Genomic DNA, 26,926 nt, shown 5'->3' with positions numbered 1-26,926 from the left:
CAACCCGTTTGGTCCCCAGAAAGATCATTCCTGAGACTGTGGGATCTGTGCCAAAGGACAGTTGTGGGAGTTAGCGGGCTGGAGTGATGTGGGGCAAATGGATGAAATGGACCCCTTTCCTCAGTGGATTGTTCCAGAGGGTAGCCATGTCGGTTTGCAGTAGGACAGCTCCAGTTGAGTCCAGTAGCATCTCAGAAACCAACAGGATTTAGGAGGTCTAATCTTTCTAGATCTCAAAACTCCCTCCATCAGATATGGATCGGGAGAGAGATCCCTGGGTCCTCGTTTCCCACTGGGTCTCCATTCCAACTCGTATCTGAGGAAGGGCACTTTGATTCTTGAAAGCTTATACCCCCAAAATCTGGTTGGTCCCTAAGATGCCACTGGACTTGAACCAAACCTGAGAGCCAGTTTGGTGTAGTGGTTAAGTGTTCGGACTCTAATCTGGGAGAACCGGGTTTGATTCCCCACTCCTCCACTTGCACCTGCTGATGTGACCTTGGGCAAGCTGTAGTTCTGACAAGAGCTGTCCTTGAAAAAGAGCAGTTTCTGTCAAGAGCTCTCTCAGCCCCACCTGCCTCACAGGGTGCCTGTGGTGGGGAGGAGAAGGGAAAGGAGTTTGTAAGCTGCTCTGAGACTCCCTTGGGTAGTGAAGGGCGGGGTATGAATCCAATCTCTTCCTCATCTTCTCTTCTTCAGTGGTCACATGGAAGAGGAGCAATTTCACCCCTTTATTTTTCCTCACACGCCCCCCTCTAACCCGCATGCCTGTTCCTCCATGCAGGACCCTCTGCTCTGGTAATGATCTTTGGGGGGGGGTCCAAAAGGGGCTGCAGGAATGAAGAGGCATGTGGGGAAGCACCGCATTCCATGCACGGAGGAGTAGCACATGGCCCATTCTTGGGACCCAGCACGAGGATATAGTGGATCATAGCTGTTTTCATTTATGTAGTGCCGATCCCTCCTATTCCAAATGGGAGGTTGGAGGTCACTGTGGCCTGCCCGAAGCCACCTTCACGAGTTTATGACGGAGCTGAGATTTGGCCCATTGCTGGAGACTTGCCGTTTCTCAAGTTATTTCCGCTGAAATAAAGCTGGCCCCTGCTGAGGTGCCGGCGGTTTGGCTTCCTATGCAAAGCCGGTGTCACGGGGAATGCAGGGATCCCTGCGTCAAGGACGATTACTCTTAATAGGATTGGCTGCTTAACAGGCCGTTGCCATGTCCATTGCAAAACCTTCCCGGTGTTTACTTAACAGAAGAATATGGACCTCGCTTGCCACCTGTTTCTCCTTCTCCTTCTCCTTTTCTCCCATGGGATGAGCCTGGTGGGTTCGTCTTGCATCCCAGGATGCTCTTGCGCCAACGAGCACTTTGGAAGGTAAGCCATGGCGACGTTTTAGTAATGCTATAGAAAGCTGTCTTCGGAGGCCTCTCTTTCCGATGGGTCTTTATATCAAATGGGAGCAGATAGGCATAGTCGAGCCCGATCTCCATCAGATCTCAGAAGCGAAGCAGGATCGGTACTTGGATAGGAGACCCCCAAGGAAGACTCTGCAGAGGAATGGCCAACCCACCCTCTGCTTCTCACTGGCCTCGAAAGCCCCTGGCTGGGTTCACTGTAAGTCAGCTGTGACTTGACGGCACTGAACACAAACACATCAGATAGGCAAATGTTTAGAAGGGGGAGGTGCCAGAAAAAATGGATCACAAAATAAAAGGGACTGGTTAGCCACAACAAAGTGCAAGCTTATGCTGCCTTACGTCAGTGTACGTGCTGATGAACCAAATGCATGTGCATAGGATTGGGATGCATATTGGTTGTTGTTTGTTGTTCAGTCGCACAGTTGAGTCCGACTCTTTGCAACCCCATGGACCAGATCACGCCAGGCCTTCTGGTCTTCCACTGTCATCTGAAGTTTGCTCAACTTCATGTTTGTTGCATCGATGACACTGTCTAACCATCTCATCCTTTGCCGTCCCCGTCTTCTTTGACCTTCACTCTTTCTCTTTCCCAGATGCATATTTATTGCATTAAAGATAGCAGTGCACTTGGGCCGAATGATGCTTTGTGGCTTCTGTCTTGCCTAAAATGTCTGCATGTGGAAGGCTTTCTGTCTGTGGAATGGGACTTCCCCGCTTCCCCCCACCTGCTGCCGCCCAATAGGACCCCTAGGAATAGCTTGGTGGGAACAAAAGTTCTGCCGTGGGAAGAGGGACCAGCCAGCACCCCCTCCTTCCGCTTGCAGAACTCCGAGGCAGGATCCAAGTCAGTAATTCAAACACTTAAAAAAATTAGAAGTTATTTTTTTTTAGTATAAGGGCATGACTACTTTCGTGAAATACTGAGACTGTTGGGGCATAACGTTAATAACTCCCTTAATTTACTTCTGTCTGGGATTTACGACTAAAACCGGAAAATAAATCTGCTTTATTGTCACAGTCCCTGCACAGAAAAAGCCTAATTTGTAGTTATTCCATGGCACAGTTCCATTTATTAATTAGAACCAAAAGAATTGGAATTTGTGACTTAGAATCAAATATTAATGTGTGAATTTTATTTATTTATTAAACCTACAACGGATTAATCAATGAGAATCAACGATAAACTCTATATTCTGTGTGTGTGTTAAGTGCCGTCAAGTTGCTTCTAACTTAACGGCGATCCTATGAGTTAATGACCTCCAAAATATCAAGTTGCTTCCAATTTATGGTAATCCTATGAACTAATCACCTCCAAAACTTCCTATCATTAACAGCATTGCTCAGGCCTTACAAACTGATTGATTGCATCAATCCATCCCTTGTTGGGTCTTCCTCTTTTCCGACTGCCTTTAACTTTTCCTAGCATTATTGTTTTTTCCAGTGACTCTTTTATCTTCTCATAAGGTGACCAGCACTCCCTCTAAGCCAGGGGTGTTGAACTCATTTGTTACGAGGGCCGGATCTGACATAAAGGAGACCTTGTTGGGCCGGGCCATGTGTGTAAAAAAATGTAATCCCAGGTAGTGGAAATATAAACTTTATAAAGGACACAAACACAAAGATTTTTTTTAACTTAAAATAAAAACATGCTTAAAACATTAGCTCTGTAAACTGCAAACCTACTTTCGATTTATTGACATTGACCACAGAAATCTCATGCTCAGAGTTCCGAGTCTAGAACCCAGATTAAAACATGAAATGGCTGAGTGATTAAGGGAGTCTGGCGAAGCAAGTTATGATGCAGCAGCAGCAGCAGTAGAACTGAAAGCAGGAGATGGCCAGTTCCACTGCGGGCCTGATGGAAGCCCTCCAGGGGGCCTGATCCAGCCCCTGGGCCGCATGTTTGACACCCCTGCTCTATGCGGTGGAGTCTTGTGAGCAAAAAAATCTACTTTTTGAGCTGCTGTCTTTAAAGTTGTGAGTGAGTGATTTGGCTACTGCATAAATTAGTTTGTTCTGGAGCCATCCTTCCTGAGCGAAGACAAAAATGTGAACTGGAGGCTAAAAAAACTGTGAGCTAGCTCACGCTAACTCAGCTTAAAGGGAACACTGAAGGTGACCAGAGTAGAAAATCCTCCATTTAGTCATTTTAGATTCTAGGAAGAGTTCCGGCATGGTTTGGTCTGGATGCTCCATATTACCAGTGCCGATTTTTTTTCTCCCTAGGAGCTTGTTTTGCATCTCTGCATCCTTGGAAATGATCCTGGAAGGCATCCCTCAAGATATCAAGAAAATCAGAATAGAAAACTCTCACCTAACAGAACTGCCTCACGGGGCATTCTCCAATGTCAGTGCCTTGGAATCTCTTTGGCTGAACTTTAATAACATCACGGTCATCCACCTCAAAAGCCTGGAGTACCTCAAGGATTTGATTGAGCTGAGGTTGCAAGGGAACAAGCTGAGTTCAGTACCATGGACAGCGTTCCAGGCGACCCCAGCGCTAAACATCCTGGACCTGAAGCACAACAGACTCGATGTCCTTCCTGAACACGCCCTCCGCTACCTGCCGAACCTGACCTACTTAGACTTGTCTTCCAATCAGTTTACGGTCATCTCCAGGGATGTTTTCAATAACTGGCCCGTGTACCAAAAATTTCAACATCCGGAGAAGAAAATGGAAGCTGCATCGAATGCAGTGCTAGCCTTGCATGATAACCCGTGGATATGCGACTGCCGCCTGCGGGGGTTTGTCCAGCTCATCCGGTCCATTAGCCCACCCCTAATTCTGATGAATTCCTACTTAACTTGTTTGAGTCCCATGGTTAGGGAAGGAAAATACTTTCATGAAGTGGAACTGAACAGCTGCACGAAGCCTGTGGTTTCAGCCACCGAGCCCAATGTTACCGTAGCTGTTGGGCTAAATGTTACTTTGACCTGTCTAGTGCATACCAGACCCTCCTCAGCAATCCGGTGGACTTATACGCTGAAACATCTACGGGCATTTAATGGTAAGCATTATTTCACAGCAAGTGATTTCACGAGAAGCCCATGGTCCATATTTTATGCATTCCTTCTTTCTTGGGACTCTGATCTTCTATTAACAATAAGTTGATCCAGGGCTATTTTTGGGCAGGAACGCACAGGAACGGAGTTCCGGCTGGCTCCCGAGTTGGCCATGCCCAGCAGGAACTCATTAGCATAATAGCCCACACCCAACAGCAGGAACTCATTAGGACTGGCTACATTAAGGGTGTGTGGCCTAACATGCAAAGGGTTCCTGCTACAAAAAAAAAGCCCTGGGTTTTGACAACAAAAAAGGTAAACAGAATAAGAAGCAAAAGGTGAGTGTGGCTGGATGACCACACTTCTGGTAATGTGAAGTGTGGCATAATATGCTAATGAGCTGCTCTGTCAGGGGTGTGGCCTAATATGCTAATGCATTTCTACTGTTAGGTGTGGCCTGTTATGCTAATGAGTTCCTGCTGTGCTTTTTCTACAAAAAAAGCCCTGAGTTGATCTAGGAACCAGTAAAGATGAATACCCTTGCCATTCATGGATTTGTGACTTATGATTTCACTTATCCTCAGTCTGTGGCCTGACCACATGATATGATTACTCCAGAGCACATGACCCCTACACATGTTGGCGGGGGAGAGCAGACATGAGCCTGCTCTCAGTAGCTCAGTGGCAGAGCATCTGCTTTGCCTGCAGGAGGGTCTAGGTTCAACCCCCGCATCTCCAGTTAAAGGATCTGACAGTAGGTGATGTGAAAGACCTCTGCCTGAGACCTTGGAGAGCTACGTCCAGTCAGAGGAGACCATACTGACTCTGATGGGCCAAGGGTGTGATTCAGTATAAGGCAGCTTCTTGTATTTCATGCGTGTTTCATGCATGCCCAGCACCTGGCTGTTTCACAATCTTGTATTTGTCAGAACTGTGTCTAGGCATTTTTTAAAAAATTTTTATTGCTACTCCCAAACAGAAAAGAAACAGAAAATATAGCAACCATGTTGGCAAGTCTATACATGGTTTCCAAATATATATAAAACATGGCCCTAGGCAATAGCCGTTTTTATGTCATATGTTCAAATGTTGATAGGGTTGTAAGGTTCTCAAGGGAAAGATTATGCTGGGAAAGATTGAAGGTCAAAGAAGACGCGGGACGGCAAAGGGTGAGATGGCTAGACAGTGTCACAGATGCAACGAACATGAAGTTGAGCCAACTTCAGAGGACAGCGGAAGACAGGAGGGCCTGGCGTGATCTGGTCCATGGGGTCACAAAGAGTCGGACTCGACTGTGCGACTGAACAACAACAACAACAACAAGGTTCTCAATCCACAGGAGGTGGGCTTACAGGAGGCGGGCATTTATCTCTCCAGTGTTGTCATATTTAGCAACAGTAAGGGCACGGGAGCTGACCTGGTTTGCCCAGGCTAGCCCAATCTCTTCAGATCTTGGAAGCTGAGCTGGGTCAGCCGTGGTCACTATTTGGAAGGGAGACCAGCAAGGAAGTCCAGGGTTGCTATGCAGAGGCAGGCAATGGCAAACCACCTCTGAATGCCTCTTGCCTTGAAAACCCCACGAGGTTGTCGTAAATCGGCTGTGGCTTGATGACAGCCTCCAGGAGACAGTCTACGCATGGAGGAAGTATTTGTACGAGATGAGTCATATGACGCCCACCTCAACATTCTGGTCAGGTGACTCATGTGACCGCCTCATCCGCCAGGTCCAGGTGACCCACAGCACTTCCTGCCTCATCTGCCTGGCCAAGCAACTCGCATGTCGGTGCCCAGCTGCAGCATTGCCATGTGACTGGCCCAGGCTGGGTGGGTGAGAAGGCCACTGCTGAACGGCTTGATCAGCAGTGCTGTGGTCAAGTTGGGCATCGTGTGAGACACACACCTGGGCCTGGCTTCCCTGCATGGGGGCTGGGGGTGGTCCTTTCCAGGGCCATTCTGAAGGCAACTGATTCCCTGCCGCCCAGCACTTGTAGATTTTCAGAAATGGAACTCCCGCAAATGGTGAATGTCTACAGTTTGAGCTGGTTTAGTTGGCTGGACTCAACGGGGCTAAGTGGTCAGTCCAAGGACTGAGAGCCGGCATGGTGCAGTGGTGGAAATGTAGGACGCTTGCCAAGTGAGTCACTCTAACCTACCTCATAGGGATGTTGTTCATGTGAGGATGAAATGGAGTAGGGGAGCATAATGTTGCAAGCCACTTTGGTTCCCCCATTGCAGAGAAAAGCAATCAGTTTCTAAATCAGTCAATTGATGGACTTAAGATACTTTTATTTCTCTTGGCTGTTAATGGTAAGGAAGTCACACTGACTGTAGTTAGATTTATTCTTTCTGCGCTTAAAATTAAGAGCTTGTATGTATCATCTAAGGAGCTGCGGTAGCTCAAGTGGTTAAGACGCTGAACTGCAGGCTGTGGAAGGTCAGTAGTTCAGCAGTTTGAGACCCGGGTGCCACATGACCGAGTGAGCTCCCGTCTCTAGTTCCAGCTCCTGCCAACCTAGCAGTTCGAAAGCAAGAAATTGCAAGTTGATCAATAGGTACCACTTCGGTGGGCAGGTAACAGCGTCCCGTGCGCCTTGGTGTTTAGTCATGCCGGCCACATGACCACGGAAACGTCTTCGGACAGCGCTGGCTCTTCGGCTTTGAAACGGAGATGAGCACCGCAACCCTAGAGTCGGATTTGACTGGCATTCGAGCAAGGGAACCTTTAACTTTACCTTAAATAGGTACCACTTCGGTGGGAAGGTAACAACAAAACGCGTTCCGTGTGCCTTGGTGTTTAGTCATGCCGGCCACATGACCACGGAAACGTCTTCAGACAGCGCTGGCTCTTCGGCTTTGAAACAGAGATGAGCACCGCAACCCTAGAGTCGGATTTGACTGGCTTTCGAGCAAGGGAACCTTTACCTTTACCTTTTATGTATCATCTAAACCCAGGGATTATTTTTTTAAAAAAAAAATTAATAATTCGGGACTTTATTTTTGATTCTGCCACTTTATTTATTTATTTATTTATTTATTTATTTATTTATTTATTTATTTGTTGTTTCGATTTATATCCCACCCTTCCCACAAACAGGTTCAGGGCCTCTTACAGCAAGGCGCTCGAATTTCTGAACAGGGCTTATGACCAAGTACTTAACTTCTTACGTAAATAAGGCTACTGATTGCTGAATAGAACAATTGACTGAGTCTAGGATATCAGTCACATGAGCTGCAGTCCTAATACTCACCTGGGAATAAGCTCCATTGAATAAAACATGCCTTCCTTCTAAAGTGCATAGGATTATACCGTTGGCGTGTCACAGGACTAGAAGCCAACCGCATTCTGCTAAACTTAAGGAATCACATTGATTCAGGAGGAGGGAGGCAGAGATTTCCACAAACAATCCTTCGTTGGATATCATCGTTATGGTAGCAGGACAGGAGACTGATAAATCTGAGTGTATTAGGCTTGGACAGAGAAGCAGAGCCTCACAGGTTTTCTTATGGCTCCTGGAAGGTGGCATTCTTCAAGATGCAACGCAGCTGCAGCCTCTAAGTTTGAAAAGCAATCGCTATAACCATAACCAACTTCAGTTTCATCCCATTGATTTTAATTAAAGTAAAGGTAAAGGTTCCCTTGCTCGAAAGCCAGTCGAGTCTGACTCTAGGGTTGCGGTGCTCATCTCCGTTTCCAAGCCTAAGAACCAGCGCTGTCCGAAGACATTCCCGTGGTCATGTGGCCAGCATGACTAAACACCACGGCGCACGGAACGCTGTTACCTTCCCACCGAAGTGGTACCTATTGATCTACTTGCAATTTCTTGCTTTCGAACTGCTAGGTTGGCAGGAGCTGGAACTAGAGACGGGAGCTCACTCCATCATGCAGCAACCCGGGTCTCGAACTGCTGAACTACTGACCTTCCACAGCCTGCAGTTCAGCATTTTAACCACTTGAGCCACCGCAGCTCCTATGATTTTAATTAGACTGATCTTAATTAATTGGGTGCATTGTTGGTCGCACCCAAAGACCTTCATAATTTGCTGTTTCCTTTCTTAGGTTTTGATCTATTGATTATCAGATCTATTCACCCTTCATCAGGGACTTTAATTAATTAATTAATTAATTGTATTCTATTTATGTATATATGGTGGTTCTGGAGTATAATCCAGCACAATGTATCCATGGCTAAACCTAGGTGATTGAATTAGTAACACAGAAAGTCTATGCAGAGTTCCTCTGGTCTGAGTCCATTAAAATCAGGGTCCTTAGACTAGAAAAAATTCTTATTTTATTGTTATTTAGTTAATTCATTTGTACCCCACTTTTCCCCCAGTGGGGACCCCTAGAATGGCTTACATCCTTCTCCTCTCCATTATTTTATCCTCACAACAACCCTGTGAGGTAGGTTAAGCTGGGGGAGTGTAACTGGCCCAAGGTCTCCCAGCGGGCTTCCATGGCATGAGTGGGGACTCAAACTGAGATCTCCCGGACATTAGACACTCTTAACCCCTATGCTGCACTGGCACGGCTAAGTCGATCGTTTTCCATTTCTTCACTACATTGTTGCTACACCCTTCCCTGAAGGAGCTCAGGGTGGTATTACTTAGTCCTCCCCTACCCCCCAATTCCATCCTCACAACGACCTCATGAAGAGGTTAGGCTGAGAGAGAATGTGGTGGGTTCAGGATCACCCAGTGAGGGTTATGGTTCTAGGCTCACACCCCCTCTAGTCTGATTCGCTAGCCACTGCAACATACCGTCCAATCAGAACCTGGTATCTGGCATTCAGTAGGGTAGAGTCATAACAAACCTTTGCTGGATTAGGCGTGTGCAAGGGGTCATTTCCTGCGGGAGCGCACAGGAGCGGAGCTCCGGCAGTAAGGAGCCCAGGGGGCGGGCAATTGCAACAAGTCCCACCCCCTGCTCCCAGCAGCCCTCCGTCAGCCAGGAGGAGCAAGAAGCAGCCAGGTAAGTTGCAGAGCCCCCCAGCCCGCCTTCAGGTACAAGCTCTCCCTCCTCTGTGAGGGCAGATCTGCGCGTCCCCCCCCCCCATAGCTAGCAATCCAAAACAGTCCAGTGGAGCCTGAGCAGTGGGTGTTGCCTTCTGACACACTTCCGGTGATGTCAGGGGGTGTGGCATATGCAAATACGTTATGCTAATAAGTTATGCTAATGAGCTCCTGCACCTCTTTTTCTACAAAATGACCCCTGGGCGTGTGTGTGTGTGTGTGTGTGTGTGTTAAGAGCTGTCAAATCACTTCCGACTGATGGTGACTCTATGAATTAATGACCTCTGAAATGTCCCATAGTCAACAGCCTTGCTCAGGTCTTGCAAACTGAGGGTCGTGGCATCCTTGACTGAGTCAATCCATCTCATGTTGTTGTTGTTCAGTCGCACAGTCGAGTCCAACTCTTCGCAAACGCATGGACCAGATCACGCCAGGCCTTCCGGTCTTCCGCCGTCCTCTGAAGTTTGCTCAACTTCATGTTCGTTGCATCGATGACACTGTCTAACCATCTCATCCTTTGCCGTCCCCGTCTTCTTTGACCTTCAGTCTTTCCCAGCATCAGGGTCTTCTCCAGGGAGTGCTCCCTTCTCATTGGGTAGCCAAAGTATTTGAGCTTCAGCTTCAATATCTGGCCTTCCAGGGAACAGTCAGGGAATCCTTATTCCGTCCTTTTGGGGGAAACAAAAGTGTTGTTATTGTTCTTGACATATCTTTAACAAGAACAGACACTTTTTCTGGCCTTGAAATCAGAGGAGGACACCTCCAAAGGTTGCAGCAGATGAAGAATATTTCACAGGTTTACGCGATGCTCTTGCATTGGGCATAAGCACTTGGCGTACTGCTCTTGCCCTGGCCTGGATAGCCCAGGCTAGCCCAATGTTGTCAAGTCTTGGAAGCTAAGCAGGGTCGGCCCTGGTCAGTATTTGGATGGGAGACCTCCAAGGAAGTTGCAGGGTCGTGACACAGAGGCAGGCCATGGCAAAACCACCTCTGAACGTCTCTTCCCTTGAAAACCCTACGGGGTCACCATAAGTCAGCTGTGACTTGACAGCAGTTTCAACGACCCCAATGCTCCTGCATTAAGTATCAGCAGTGGGGGGATTTGGGACACTACCAAATTAAAACTAAAAGCACAAGAAAAACAGTTTAGAAAAGTTGTTTCCCTTGGAACCAAGCTTGCACATGAAAATAAAGAAAAGGGCTACCGAAGGTTGCACATATATAAAGCAATGTAGGCCATCCTAGACTTTCGGTAAACTGGATGACCATGACCTTTGGCCACTTTCCTTTATGTATATTGGTCATAACCATTCTCATGCTCTTTTACAAGATTATACTTTGGAAATTTCCCGAGTTAGGCTTTTTATCTTGGACAAGGCAAACAACAGAAGTGTCCTGGATTTACATATGTTTGAAGAGTACAAAGCAGTAAAACTAGCTTTCAGATCTGCTAGTGTTGTGGCTGCTCTTGCCAAGGCAAAAACCATATAAATCATTTTGAAAGAAGAGACTGGATAAGACTTGTCAGATGTCTTCTGGCAAGAGGCAGGTTTACAAAGCAAGTTGGGCTTTTTTCCAGTTATCATTTTCTTAGTTTAGTTTTGTATCCTGCCTCTTTCCTTCAAGGAAATCCAAAGAGAGTCTTGGAGACGTTCCCATTTTATCCTCACTGTGGGGTATATTAGACTGAGGAAGAGGCTGCTCTCCAGGAGTCATTTCCTGCAGGAGTGCACAGGAGTGGAGCTCCGGCAGTAAAGAGCCCAGGGGGCGGGGACATGCAATAAGCCCCACCCCCTGCTCCCAGCAGCCCTCAGTCAGAGCAAGAAGCAGCTAGGTAAATTTCAGAGCCCCCCCTGCCCCCTGGTCCAAAACAGTCCAGTGGCATCTTTAAGACCAAGTTTTATTCAGGTACAAGCTCTCCCTCCTCCGTGAGGACAGATCTGCATGTTCTCTCCCCCCCCCCCAATAGCTAGCAATCCAAAACAGTCCAGTGGAGCCTGAGCGATGGGTGTTGCCTTCCGACACACTTCCGGTGATGTCAGGGGGTGTGGCTAATGAGCTCCTGCACCTCTATTTCTACGAAATGACCCCCTTCTGCTCTCCAATTTTAAATTATATTGTGTTGGATCCAGTCATCTGTGGATGTGAAGGCAACAAATCTTCCCCACATTCTGTGTCTCCTTCCCAGCAGTTGATTCCTGGGGTTTCGGGGTCCATATGGATCAGAAGACATAAGGGTGGGGAGGCTGCACTGAGGAGAGGGGAGGGGCTGAAGTCATCCCCTCCTCCATCAGGGTAGCTTTGCTTATAGAAGAATCACGAACGGTGATTTCATTCATCCCACTGCATATTGCGGTCCCTGATGCACATGGACTAATAGCCATGTGGGGTCATGACCCTAGGAATGAACTTTCCTGTGGCTGGAAAGGACTCAAGGGAAACGAGAACACCGGGAAGATCCACAGCCTTCGGCTGGATCCAGTCTATTGAGTCTTGTTGGAAACAATCTAACACAACCCAAGCGATGGTGTGGCGGAGCGAGTGGAGTGTCGGACTAGGATTCTGGGAGACCAGGGTTCAAATTCTCACTTCTACCATGGAAACGTGCTGGGTGACCTCGGGCCCATCTCGTATTCTCAGCCTGACCTATCTCATAGGGCTGTTGTGGGAAATGGGAAAAGGGAGGATGACGTTCTAAGCGGCTTTGAATCCAGGTTGGGGAGAAAAATGGGATATCTCTCCTTATTATAAAAGGGATTTTGGGTGGCCTATGGGGTGGCGAGAGGAAATGCGCTCCCTCAGTCATTGGCCCGTCGGCTGCCACTCGGGGCAACTGGCATGCCATTGGCTGGAGGGGAGGGACGAGGCTAGCCGCCTTTGCACGCACGTTGCTCTATCGCTACGTGTGCCGCTCACTCGTTTGCTCGGTCGGCCGGTGGGGAGAGGGGTGAGGCCGGCTGCCTTGGCGTACCAGGCCCTTGAGCGGCTGGGAGGGCGAGGAAGGAAGCAGCCCACCTGGCTTGGCCCACCGCTGCTGTGCAGCGCTGTGGACGGGCGAGGCCTGCTGCCTTTGGCAACCGCCTCCTCCAGTGCACCCGGCTGGCTTGCCCCGCCGCCTCCAGCACACAGTGGGGGGAGGCATGAGGCTGGCCACTGAGGAGCCACCATGCTCTCCTTTACCACTGCGTTTGGGGGTCCCTCCAGTGGCCCCTCTCTAGGGCCCATTTCCTCTCTTCCCGCAATGGGCCTTGTGCCTAGTGAATAAATAAATGCAAAGGCAAATACAAAAATGCATGCTATCAAGAGAGGGAGAAATGGGGGGACATGGGACAGGGAACTGAAGGAGCCCCTCCAGACCAATTTAATGGGGTGGTAATGAGAAGGGAGCTGCGGTGGCTCAAGTGGTTAAGACGCTGAACTGCAGGCTGTGGAAGGTCAGTAGTTCAGCAGTTCAAGACCCGGGTGCCACATGACGGAGTGAGCTCCTGTTTCTAGTTCCAGCTCCTGCCAACCTAGCAGTTCGAAAGCAAGAAATTGCAAGTAGATAAATAGGGACCACTTCGGTGGGAAGGTAACAGCATTCCGTGCGCCTTGGTCTTTAGTCATGCCGGCCACATGACCACAGAAACGTCTTTGGACAGCGCTGGCTCTTCGACTTTGAAACGGAGATGAGCCACCCCCCTTGAGTCGGATTCGTCTGGCTTTTGGGCAAGGGAAACCTTTATATTTACTTAATGAGAAAGGGGGGCTTGACAAGAAAATAGCTACTTCCACTCATGATCTGAATCAACAGTACGTGGTGGTCGTGGAAATTGCCATCTAGTTGCAGCTGACGTACGGTGACCCTGTAGAGTTTGCAAGGCAAGAGATGTTCAGAGGTGGTTTACTATTGCCTGCCTCTGCGCAGCAACCCTGGACTTCCTTGGTGGTCTCCCATCCAAGTACTAACCAGGGCCGACCCTGCTTAGCTTCTGAGATCTAATGAGATCAGGCTAGCCTGGGGCATGCATAAAGGTATATTGGGCCCCAGAGACATTAGAAAGGGAAGGTCTGGCCCAAGGTGAGAGTGCTTCGTTCAGTATTGCTGTGCGTCCTGCATAGGGATCTGAACCCAGGTCTCCCCCATCCAAGTCTCACATCTTAACTACACCCCCCCTAAGTTTCTTCATGCATTTTTGGAATTTATAAGGAAGCTAACAAGAGTTTCAGGAAAACTGGTGGCATTCCTCCCAGTCACATGCTCACCTTTGTCCTCCTTTGCTTCTAGAGTCCATGAGCCACATCAGTGAAGATACCACCAAGTCAGACTTGGTGCTTCCTTCAGTCCATGTGATGGATCGGGGCAACTATACCTGCACAGCTGCCAATTTCCTCGGCAACGCCTCGGCCACAATCGTCCTGAATGTCCAAGCCCCCAGTGTGATGGCCTCTTCCTTCTCCTCCTCCTTCTCACGGGAGAACCCCTACATTGACGTGAGGATTGCCAAGCAGACAGTCTATGGGATCACGCTGGAGTGGTACACCGTGACTGAGAATCCAGAGTACACCCTCCATTTTGGGAAGTATGATGACGCCAAGAAGGAAACGATTTACATTGCCCCTGGCGTGAACAGCTACTCGGTCAATGACCTGCTCCCTGCCACCAAATATGAAGTGTGCGTGACTCTAAGGAACCAGATGTCTCAAAGAGGACAGTGCATTGTCTTTGTGACAGGAAATGACATCAGCGAATTGGAGCAGCGGGAGAAAGTCATCCACATAATCATTATCGTGTGCGCCATGGTACTGGCTGTCCCCGTGGGGATGTATGCCTGCACCACCGATACCCGGTTTAATTGCATGCAGAAGTGCCCCGACATCTGCCGCAAGAAGAGGAAAGCGAAAACTCTCCGAGGAGTCAACAAGGAGAGCACGTTCGACAGCTTGCCGACAGGTAGCGACGAGGGGTTGTGCCACCATGACTCCAGTGACAGCAAAAGAGATCTGGGGGTGTTTGAGGACAAGGAAAACAGCGGCAGACAGAAAATGGAGCACCGAAATAACGCCGATCTCTATTAGCCAGTCTCCCTGGACTGTGACGTGCTAGGCAAGAGGAAGTGCAAACACAGGCAAGTGCACTGGTGGTGTTGCATCAACAGCTTGGCGTGTGAAATGCACACATAATAAGACACTGTTTTCAAAAGGCCGTGGAACCACCCAATGCCTGTAGGTGGGCAGAATTATTGGTAGGCAATGACTTGTTCCGCTAGGAGCGATATGCCTCATTCAGTTGTCTAGCTGGGTTTTATGATTTATAAATTGGGGACCAGATTGATGGGACTGTAGAATGATCATGTAAGTTATCAACAATTAGTGTATGCCCGGAGATCCTCCATAGAAGTTCAGCTGCGATTTAGATTACCAGACTGCTCTGGGACTCCAACACACTGCTTGTTTCCTATTGCTATGGTTGCATTATTATTATTATTATTAAAAATTAATTGACCAGGAAGTTTCAGATATGTCATGGTGAAGGTAAGTGTTTAAGACCAGAAGGATCAGTTCAACTGGGTTTAAAAGAAGGAACAAATGGGGAATTGCGAATGGTAACACTGTGAACTGTTTGAATGATTGTTCACAGCAGTAGCTCATAAAAGATGGCACACTGTAAGACCGAGACTGTTCAAGGAACGTAAATGAAGAAAGTAAAATGTTCTGAGAAATATAAAGTTGTGCTTTATTTGCTTCCTCGCAAAAGCCTGTATCGAGCTTTTAGTGTCGGGGTCCCCGGCCTTCTCGGTGGGTGTTCCTTGTGGACTACGGGCTCTTTAGAAACTGATCTTGCTCCAGTGTGATAGGAGCAAGGTGGAGGAATGTGATAATAGGTCTTTGCTTCAAGAAAGAAGGAAGTGGAAGCCAGAAAACCTGTCACCAGGGACCACACTGGGGATCACTGTCTGGAAGTCGGTATGCATTGAACACATTGATACCTGAAGCTTATATTGCTTCAGACTTTTGGTTCCTCAAGGTCCATATTGTCTACTCAGGCCCCAGTCACACGGGCCAGATATCGCGGGGGGGGGGGGAGGTGTGGCTAATTGCCCCGGAGGAAACTAACGTGCGGCTGCCCGAGCACACATCCCGGTCGAGGTCCCGTGGTTCGGGGGAAATGCCGATCAGACAGGTATCCTGCAGCACGGCACAGAAGCCATGTGACATGATCACACTAGCAATCGCTCTTTGTGTGCATGCGCTGTTGGGCGCTGTTGCACAACCTGCGGAGATGAACAGTGGCGGGCGCCGGATGCCATGTAAGTCTACCGGGAATGCGATCAGATGCCTGCCCTTGGCCCGCGGTTTCAGGAAGCGAGTACCTCGTAGGTACTAGTTTTTAACTCCGCACTTTCGGCGGGGAGCCACGGGTTCGCCACGGGAGCACTGCGCTTCCCAGATGTTGGGGTGAGATCGCACCTGGAAAATCCGCAGGACTCCCGTGCCTCTCCCGCGACAACTTTGCCATGTGACCGGGGCCTCAGACTGGCAGTGTTCCTCCAGGGTCTCAGGCAGAGATTTTTCTCATCACCTACTGCCGTATCATCTAACTGGGGATACCAGGGATTGAACCTGGGACCGTCTGCATGCTAAGCAGCTTGTCTACCACTGATCCATGGCCTATCCCTATCGTAAGAACATATGAAGAGCCCTGCTGGATCAGACCAATAGTCCATCTAGTCCGGCATCCTGTCTCACACAGTGGCCAACCAGTTCTGTCTGTCCGGTTCAGTGGACAGATGCACTTCCACATTCACATCGACTGTGGTTATTATAGATGGCACTCGAAGGGATTAGGTGGAGGTGGGCTGTTGGCCCTGATGGAAGCATCTGATCCGGCTCTGCTGGAAACAGGATGCTGGACTCGACGGAGCCTGGGGCTGACCCTGCAGGACTCTCCTCGTGTTCTTACTAATCTCCGTCACTGGCACGAGGAGTCCCATTTTAACTAAGCGCATTTATTTTAGTCGCTCTGGTGTGATTGCGTGGGTGGTGGCTTCATCGACGCTGCCAAAAAGGGGGCCACTGTTATTTTAAGGACAGTGGCAGCACGGCAGAGGCTGAAAACTTAAAGCACCAACAGGCTGAGGTGTCTCATTGGCTTCAATAAAGCTGTCTTCACTAATCTTGTTTTTCTGCTGCTCGCGTGTGTCTCTCTCTCTGTGTGCAAAGTGCCATCAGGTCACAGTCAACTCACAACAATCTCACAGGGTCAACAGATGTTCAGAAGTCGTTTGCTCTTGCCTGCCTCTGTGGAGCAACCCTGGTGTGCTGTCTTGGCTGGCTGCCACAGAGACCACACACTGGAAGCTTGTAAGCACAGTCCAAAATCCAGGTCAGTCAGAGCCAAAAGTCAATTCAAGGTTGCAAGAACAAGGAGCGGCTGCAGGCTTCCCAAGTACTTACCGTGATTTGGCGGGGGACACAGACGTCCTCGCAGGGTCATTCCTGCGGGGACAACAGACACGCCGCACCATGCCGTCGCCAGGAAGTGATGCTGGGCGACGCTCTGGCAATGGGGCTGTAAACTCGATGGTACCATCGAGTTTTCAGTCCCATTGCCAGAGCGCCGCCCGGCGTCACTTCCTGGCGACGGCATGGTGTGTTAGAGGGAGGAATGGTCCAGCCGGGGAGCATGTTTCCCCCACTGGATCACGGTAAGTACTTGGGAATCCTAAGCAGCTGCTACACACAAGCAGGAGCAGGTCTGAGTGAGCAAAGCTGCTGCCAGGTTGAACCAGGTGCACTGAGTGCTTTTGAGCAGGTCCTTCCTTCCCTGGGGTTGAGTCTGCAAAGGCTTACAGCTCTGCCCTCTGCCTCTGCAGGAGCTGCAGCCTGGCACTCCTTCTTCGCTCCTGCATAGTCTGCCTCTGGCGTGCCCTATGTCTGGGGCACTCAGGAGAACTAGGCCTTGGGGAGTCTGGCCTTGGGGTGTCTGCAACTGGGGGTGCTGGGCCAGGCGCACGATCGGCCTCTCCTTCTGGCTGCACCTCCTGTGCAGCTGCTGGGGACTCTTCCTCCTCAGGTATAGTTGAGGGTTCTTCTTCTGGGCTGACTTCAGAGGAGGCTGGGCTGCTCCCGGCCTCTTCCTCATCTGTGGAGTAGTCAGCCTCAGCAGGCCTAGGACCCACGGAACCTGGACTTCCTTGGTGGTTTCCCATCTGAGTACCAACCAGGGCCAAACCTGTTTGACTTCTGAAATCTGCTGAGATCAGGTTTGCCTGGGTAACCCAGGCTGCTTAATAATAGTAAAATGTGTGTATATGTTTGTGCACGTGTGTGTTCACCCATATTCACAATGCCCAGGAAAATTAGATGTGCATTCACACGGACTCCCTCATGCTGTACATTACAATCACAGACAGAATCAGGAATCCTTAGGTCTTTTGAAATCAGTGGGCTTAAATGCAACAACCATTGTTCTGGATTGGGACCATAGTGCGTGCCACCACCCACAGAAGGGAATAATTTATTTGCAGATATCCATGCCTGTAGTAGCTGCACCTTTGTTCCATCGTGCAACTGAAGGCATTATACGAAGGCTTCCCAGGTGGTCCATCATCCAGACATGGACCAGAAGCACTGCTCACCTTCAGCAAGGTTACCATATCATGTGCCAGCCAAACAGATCCTGAAAGATGGAGAACTCATGCCACTTGCTGCACTCAAAGTCTCATGAATTCGATGGGGACAAGTCTGGCTCATTTTTTAAAATTTAAATTAAATTTTAAATTTAAATTAAATTTTAATTTTAAAAATGAGAATGATTTTAAAGCCAAATTCTTTATGAAGTAGGAGACACATGAAATGTTTCCAACCATGTTTCCACTTTGTGATGACCACAGAGAGCTCCCTATTTGATTGGAGAATTGGGGGTGAGGGTAGGAAGAGACAGTGAGTGCTTAACCTTTACCTGCAGACTGTTTTTCTGATTGCGATACCCTCCCCGCCCCCCCAAAATTGTGGTCCTCTTTGTCCCCCTAGTATTAGATATTTGGGGATCTAAAGGAGTTGCTGGGTGAAGGGGAAGGAGTAGACCAGACCCATTACACTGATTAATATATACATTTTATACCACTTTTCTCCACACGTGTTCTCAAATCAGTTTACGCATACATATAAGACACACGAGAACGTCCCCTCGCCAATGGCATGGGGAATAACGTTTATCTTGAACTGGGATGAATCCAGCCACTCTCTTTCCACGTGTGAGGACAGGTTCTCTTCTTCTTCACAACAACTAACCCAAGCTACCAATCCAAGTCCTGAGAAGATCCTCTGTAGGGTCCAGAAGACTGGCGAGAACCACAGGAAAAAAGCTGCATGCTTGGTAGATCTTCTCCATTCTCTTTCATACCGTTTGAGATGATTGAACCGAGACTGACTGCTTACTGTCTTGGTATTTGCTCACAAAGGCAGCTAATCTTGGGATCGGTTCCTGAGAACACTTCTTTGGTAGGTGCTGCTGACTGTGTAGGCACACAAGGAAAAGAATGCAACCTACCTATCTCCTCCCCTTACTTTCCCCAGGCACTTGCCAAGGCAGAGATATCTGAATCTTTGTCATCACGGATGTTTCTCAAATGTCCCCAAATGTCCTTCCCTTCCCTTTCCAGAACTCCTCTGATTAACAGATCTTGAGCAATGACTAGAAGAAAACTAAATTAGTCCCTAAAGAAAAATACAACAGACAGGAATTCAGCAACCAGTAGAGTTATATTCAGATCACTGTCCAGCATCAGATAGGAAGAAGAAGAGGAGGAGGAGGAGGAGGTGGAGATTGGATTTATACCCTGCCCTTCACTACCCGAAGGAGTCTCAGAGTGGTTTACAATCTTTTTTCCCTTCCCCTCCCCACAACAGACACCTTGTGAGGTAGCTGAGGCTGAGAGAGCTCTTTTGAGAACTGCCCTTCACAGAACAGCTCTGAGAGAGCCATGACTGACCCAAGGTCACACCAGCAGCTGCATGTGGAGTAACGGGGAATCAAACCCGCTTCTCTCAGATTAGAGTCCGCGCTCCTAATCACTATACCAAACTGGCTCTCAGATAGGGAACAACATCTCTTTAGAAAACTATTAAATGATAAAAGTGGTGAAGCTCAAATCTCTTGCTCCTGACTACCTCAGGAAAATGGAAAGCTTAAGTTTCCGCTTCCACTCATTCTCCCCAAGGCTGCTGGGCTTATTGTTAAGACAGCAAAGCCTGGATCTCTCTGGAGCCTTGCCTGTCTGCCAGCATGTTCAAACAAAGCTTTTGTCTCTCCCCTTGTGCAAGAGGGTCTTATCACTGGGACTGGGGCAGGAAACATAAGCTGCCTTGAGTTCTGTAAGTTAGAATGGTGACTAAACGTCTTATAGAAATAAGAAATAAATGGAGTTTAAGGCCAAGCCTCTGCCCCTGCCTTCCCACTGCCTTCCAGCATGTGCAAACAAAACCTTTGCTCCTGTCTGTCACTAGTCAGAAGACCAGTGCGTGCCTCTGAAGCAGGCGCTGGTGTTTGCCTACCCCCCCTTCTTGAATGAAGCATGTGGTTGGGGAAAACCAATCCTGGGTCGACGCGGGAGCGCTGGCCAATCAAGGGTGAGCTGGCCGGCCAGGTCTGGCAGCAGCTGCCCTCCACACTCAGATTAGCCCAGCACAAGCTCCCCACCTGCCCACCCTCTTTTTCGGACCATGTGGGATTAGCTGGTCACCATTTCTTGGGCCGAGCAGGAGGTCCACCAATGGGACCAGGACATTAGAAGCCCTCCCACTGTTGACCCCCCCAAGCACCAAGATGACAGAGCGTCACTTGCCCCAGAGTCCCTATCTATACCTTGTGGCTAATAGCCATTGATGGACCTCTGTTCCATATGTTTATCTAATTCCCTTTTGAAGCCGTCCATGCTTGTAGCCGCCACCACTTCCTGTGGCAGTGAATTCCAAGTGCATTCAGAGTATTTGCTATATTTATGAACATGTGCTATTCAGGGCAGCCCTTGATTGGTAACATCATAACGTAGTAACGGCAAACATCTCTACTAATCAGCCAGGTCTTTGGCTGCAGGTGTCTAGCAGAATTTAGATTGCCTTGAAACAGAATATTCTGGCACCGAGCACACACACAAAAACCTTCAAGATAAGGAGCTGGGGGGGGGATACAGAAACTTAAAATAGTCTAGCAGGTGCATTTCACAGGTTTTATTAATAAAACATTTAGAATGTAGTGTTCATTGGTAAGGAGAACTGTATTCAATGAAAAAAGGATTTGCAAGGTATCTCACAAAAACATATGTATTTCCCTTACGTATCTCAAATCCTACAGTAGCGTACATTGTTTATTTAGAATTTTAACCTGGCAGATTCCAGACAGACTGGCAGTCCTCCGTGTCAAGGGAGACACTGCTCAGGGCCAGTTTGGTGTAGTGGTTAAGTGTGCGGACTCTAATCTGGGAGAACCAGGTTTGATTCCCCACTCCTCCACTTGCACCTGGCTGGATGACCTTGGGCAAGCCATAACTCTGGCACAGCTGTCCTTGAAAAAGAGCAGTTTCTGTCAAGAGTTCTCTCAGCCCCACCCACCTCACAGGGTGTCTGTTGTGGGGAGGGGGAGGGAAAGGAGTTTGTAAACCGCTCTGAGACACCTTTGGGTAGTGAAGGGCGGGGTATAAATCCAATCTCTTCTTCTCTCTTCTAAATGGGAAGGATAAAATAATAGAAATGATAGATAAAATGAGTCGGGTGGGGTCACTGTGACCACAAAACAATCAATGGTCTTTCCAAACCAGGGCTATTTTGGGGCAGGAACGCACAGGAACGGAGTTCCGGCTGGCTCCCGAGTTGGCCACGCCCAGCAGGAACTCATTAGCATAATAGGCCACACCCAACAGCAGAAACTCATTAGGATTGGCTACGTTAGGGGTATGTGGCCTAACATGCAAAGGAGTTCCTGCTACAAGAAAAGCCCTGGGTTTGGACAACAAACAGGGTAAACAGAATAAGAAGTAAAGGTGGGTGTGGCTGGATGACTACACTTCTGGTAACATGGGGGTGCGGCCTAATATGCTAATGAGCTGTGTTATCAGGGGTGTGGCCTAGTTTTCTGCTGTTGTGTGTGATCTGTTATGCTAATGAGTTCCTGCTGGACTTTTTCTACAAAAAGAGCCCTGTTCCAAACAATATTTAAATTATTAAACACAGCTTTGGGAATGAGGCCACTCATGCCCAGTGGTCACTGTAGCCCCTTGACAAAAATGACAATTGTTAAAGGAAGTGGGCTAAGCAAAATAATACTATACTTCGGGGTCCCCAACCTCTTTCAGTTTGTGGGCACCTTTGAAATTCTGATATAGTTTGCTGGTCGCAGTCACAAGATGGCTGTCACATGAAGCAAAGCCTTGCTGGACGAAAAGTCTCACCTGGTCCCTAAAAGCTTGCGATGGGCACGAGGGAAGGTGTCAGAGGGCAGACAGCCATGGGCACCACGTTAGGGACCCCAGCTATACATAGTCTTTCTAAGATGTACTACTTGCAATGTCTGCCTTCAGAAACTCCTCTTTACCTCCACCAATAGATAATTTAAAAAACTGAATGTAAAACAGATTGAGGTTGGTTTGGACTCAACATTCTGGAAATACAGCTGTGCTTCAAGTCAGGGTTTATCAGGACGTCAAAAATGGCCTCAGAACAAAATAGAACCATAGAATCACAGAGTTGGAAGGGGCCATTCCAGGCGCATCTGGTCCAACCCCCCTGCTCAGTGCAGACAAGCAGTCACCGCAGGGTTTCCACCACTGCTGTGAATCAGCTTCCTCTTGGATGCCAGTATCCCCCCAAAGGCAACCGTCTACCTGGAAGTTCACTGATGCATTAAAGGCCCAGTCCACCCTTTCTGTCTGTCCACAATAAGCATTCATTTACATGGGAAGAACCTCCCCGAATATGAACAATCCATAAAGATGATAAACGGATGGCAATCCTTGAGTCTCAATATATTAAAACACTGGCAATAAAACATTGTAAAAAAGCAACAACAGAAGAGACGGTAGTTAGTCACTTTTGATACCTTAAGTAGGATTTGCTTAAGTAGGTTCAGGAATAGGAGATTATATTATGTACAAATCATTACAGTAAATGAATGTGCACTAGTCTTCAATGCAGCAAAGAAATGTGCCCCTCTGTGCTTATTTATTACAACTTATTTTTATATCCATCTCATCCTTCAAAACAGGTTGCGTGAGAGTTACTAGGACAGTTTACAGACCTTCTGAAGACGTTTACAGGACCTTCTAAAGTTCAGCTGTAGGGTAGTTTCAGGGGCCTCCAGCCTATTTCTTGATGCTATGGTGGTGGCAGCACATGTCTGCTGACCTGACCCTGAGGTAAGACTGTACACTAAGTGAAACCGCAAATGCATCTGCTTTGTAGAGAAATGGAAATGAGAGAATTGATTGTCCGTGTGTGCGTGTGCATAGCGGAAATCCCCTCAGGACTGGAGGTGACTAATTAGAAAGCATTACTAGTTCCAATTTGACAACAGTACTGGACTCTTCTGCATTTTCATTTTCCTCCCTTGTAAGTTCCCATTTATTTGCCCCCCCTTCTGCATATCTTTTGCTCTCTCTAATGGTCATTTTGATTATATCAGTTAATGTCTGGCATAAGGACCTGCAGTTTAAGTCTGCAGGGTGGTGTGCCTGATATAAACCAATGTAATATCGAATTGGCCACTAGAGGGAGCAAAACGCATGTGGAACAGGAACTTACAAGCAAGGAAACTGACAATGTGGAAAAGCCCTGCTGTTACTCATAGGTCACAGGTAAGCCCATGTTATGTAACTACCTAATGGAGGGATCCATAAATTACTTAGTAAGTCCTGGCTTACACATGCAGAAGATTGAGCTGGTAGAATCTCGAGATGGTAAGGTGAACCGTTCCACCAAGGTGACAAAGAGGATATCTTCTTTGTATAAGGTACTACCTTTGAGTTAAATAAACAACAGCAGCAACAAATGCTAGTACATCAGTGAGAAAGGTTCCAATTTAATGTTCTCTTGTCATGCCGGTTTCACACTTGCTGTGAGTCCTTTGTGAGGGAACACTACGAAATGCAAGCCCCCTAATATTCACAATATTCACAGCCCATTTGACCACCTCATTCTACTACAGGCATAAACCATGGCAGAGTTCTTTACTCCTCTTAGCAGCCCAAGAGAAAAATGCCACCAGGGTAGAAGTTTGCCCAAGTTGTATTTTGCCTCAGCAGGTAGCTGTGCCTCATTGTGGAGCTCGCTTTCTTTCTCTCCCAGTTGCATATTTTTTAGTGGTCCTATCCAAGGCAAACCCTTCCGACACCATACCACATGCAAAGCGAGCCCTTTGAAATGATTCAGTATTTTAGAATCTTTTCATGTTGCCTCTGTGATACGTTAAACCGCTCTCTCGCTTCAAATTCACAGAAATATCGGGACTTGAAACATTTGAAGTGCTTAGGCGTTCATACTGTAAACAAGTACTTTGCAGGTATGCAGGGAGCGATTTTACTTTTTATAGAAACTTGATTTCCCACTCCTTTATAAAAGCCTTCCCTCACTGAACTGGAGCAATGAGGCATGGGGTGTGTGAAAACAAGCTTACCCTCAATAATACTTTGGGCCACTGTGCAATTTTCTTTGACAATAACTCTTTTGTGTATTTAATGGGCCCTTCTGATTTGCTGAAGGCTTATTGTGAGCCAGGACTCCTCCTGAGTCAGCCTGAAAACATGTTTAGGAATAAAACACTCAACCCTGAAACGTATGTAGTGATGTAGCATACATGTTTAGCCCGTGTGGTGTAGTGGTTGGAGTCTTAGACTAGGATTTGGGAGATCCAGGTTTGGATGCCAATTCTGCCTCAGAAGCTTGCTGGGTGACCTTGGGTTGGTCACATGCTCTCAACCTAGCCTACCTTACAGGGTTGTTGTGAGGATAAACTGGAGGAGAACAATGTAAACCAGGGGTGTTGAACTCATTTGTTACGAGGGCCGGATCTGACATAAATGAGACCTTGTTGGGCCGGGCCATGTGTGTCATAAAATGTAATACCAGGTAGTGGAGATATAAACTTTATAAAGGACAGAAACACAAAGATTTTTTTAACTTAAAATAATGCTTAAAACATTAGTACTCTTGCAATATTTTGTTTATCTAACAGTGTCGGATAACTGACACCTCTTGCTCTGAATTATTGCATCAAAATGTCTGTGCTGTTGTGATCTTGAGTATGCTGTTCAGGTAAGCTGCAAACCTACAATGTCGCAGCAGCAGCAGAACTGGAAGAAGAAGCAGAAGACAGCCAGTTTCACTGCGGGCCTGATAGAAGCCCTCCGGGGGCCTGATCTGACCCCCGGGCCACATGTTTGACACCCCTGATGTAAACCATTTGTGTTCTCCATTGAGAAGAAAGATGGGGAAAAAGTGAAGCAAATAAACGTGAGAGGGCCTCTGGGAATAGGCAGAGCGTACTGCACATACCAGTGAACAACCAGTGCCTGCCCCAGCTTCCAGGCACAACTAGGATTTTAAGGAAGATTTGAAGGTCAGATGATGTGAAGCCTTGGACCGCTGTAAAATTAATCATTACAGCGGTGGATAAATATTCATATGGGAAATGTGGGGGAGTTTGATTCTTCAATCTGTGCTAAAATGCTGCAGCGTAGGCACCTGTGGCTCATTTTGTGTTATTCCATGGTGGTTGTCGTGCTACCCCCCTAGTTACTGACTTACTCTGTTGCTATGGCCTGGAGGTTCTGCCCATCTCTCCACATGTTGCTGCTCTGGTCCTGTTATTACTTCCCGGTTGGGTGAGAGTTAAAAGCATCTAATTTGTATCTAATTTGCATCCATGCACATTCTCCAAAGTGCTCGATTTTGCTTTGGTTTTTGTTTTTTTTAATAAACGACACCTCTGTTGTGCACATGATCTCTGGGAAATGGAAAAAGAACTGAGGGAAAGTCCCTCAACAACCAATTTTCTTACACGTTATTATATATACACATGCGTCCCCCCTTAGCAAGCAACGTTGAGAATAAACATTTCAGAGGTTTCAGGGCAAAATCTTCCAATGCACCAATGCATAAATGATTTTTTTTTTTAAAAAAGAAACAAAAACAACCTCACAAAAACGGAAAAGGTTTAAATCTTTGAATATACATAGACTTGGTATTGCATAATCTGAAGCCAAAAGGGAAGAGCAGAGAAGACGATTTCTCAAAAGAAAACGCTATCCGTAAACCTCGACAGTCGAGAAGAATACTTTCCCCATTGAACACAATCAGACACAGAATAGCAATACAGACAACCATGGAACCGTGCGGGGAATGCAGGGAATCCTTACCACCTGGTAAACTGTCCAACCTTTACTGCATATATGATGATAAATAAGTAAATCACACTACGCTTTAGGGATACCAGCCTCCAGGTGGGGCCTGAGGATGTCCCGCAATGACAACTGATCTCCCGACTAGAGAGATCAATATGGCTGCTTTGAAAGGTAGACTCTATGGCATTGCACCCTACTGTGGTTGGGTCCTGTCCTCCCCAGGCTCCAACCCCAAATCTCCAGGAACTTCCCAACCTGTAGGTAACAACCCTGCCCTCCTGCCCTCTGCTGGTGGCTGGCAGCGGCGGCGGGGGGGAACCTGGCAACTCTATTATAGTAATAATACAGTCAGCTCAGAAGCTATGTGGTAGGAGACTCTTGCTGTTGTTCAGTCTCACAGTTGAGTCCGACTCTTCGCGACCCCATGGACCAGATCACGGCAGGCCAGGGTTGCTATGCAGAGGCAGGCAATGGCAAATCACCTCTGAATGCCTCTTGCCTTGAAAACCCCATGTTGTTGTTGTTCAGTCGCACAGTCGAGTCCGACTCTTCGTGACCCCATGGACCAGATCACGCCAGGCCCTCCTGTCTTCCGCCGCCCTCTGAAGTTTGCTCAACTTCATGCTCGTTGCATCTATGACACTGTCTAACCATCTCATCCTTTGCCGTCCCCGTCTTCTTTGACCTTCAATCTTTCCCAGCATCAGGGTCTTCTCCAGTGAGTGCTCCCTTCTCATTGGGTGGCCCAAAGTATTTGAGCTTCAGTTTCATTATCTGGCCTTCCAGGGAACAGTCAGGGTTGATTTCTTTTAGGATTGACTGATTTGATCTTCTTGCAGTCCAAGGGAGTCCAAGGAGACTCTACCCTGTGGTAAAGTGGTCATCATGTTTGCGCCTCAGAAGATACGCTAAAAGTGTTTATATGTTTGTTATTAAATGATTGCATATGTATACTTTATTTTAAACCGTTTTTAACATTGAAAATGTTTTGATGTTTGTGGGCCTTGGGGATCCTATTTGGGTGGAAAGGCACCATAGAAATGTTTCAAAGAAAATTAGGGAAGCGATCCCATTTCTAGAAAGACGTTTTACAGATGACGCATGGGGCCAGATT

At 47.8% G+C, this 26,926-nt stretch overlaps 1 protein-coding gene across 1 annotated transcript; it reads left to right on the top strand.

Annotated features, from left to right (window-relative positions):
• The first annotated feature begins 1,263 nt into the window (after positions 1–1,263).
• Positions 1,264–14,494, top strand: LRIT2 (leucine-rich repeat, immunoglobulin-like and transmembrane domains 2). Its single transcript, XM_015416755.1, has 3 exons — positions 1,264–1,379; positions 3,650–4,431; positions 13,704–14,494. The coding sequence occupies exons 1-3, from the start codon at positions 1,264–1,266 to the stop codon at positions 14,492–14,494; spliced, it is 1,689 nt and encodes a 562-aa protein (XP_015272241.1).
• The last annotated feature ends 12,432 nt before the right edge of the window (positions 14,495–26,926 follow it).

This window comes from Gekko japonicus, unplaced genomic scaffold (assembly GCF_001447785.1).
Source record: "Gekko japonicus isolate JY-2015 unplaced genomic scaffold, Gekko_japonicus_V1.1 scaffold2881, whole genome shotgun sequence".
In the NCBI taxonomy this organism is placed as follows: Eukaryota; Metazoa; Chordata; class Lepidosauria; order Squamata; family Gekkonidae; genus Gekko; species Gekko japonicus.
This window is presented reverse-complemented; position numbering and strand designations above follow the sequence as displayed.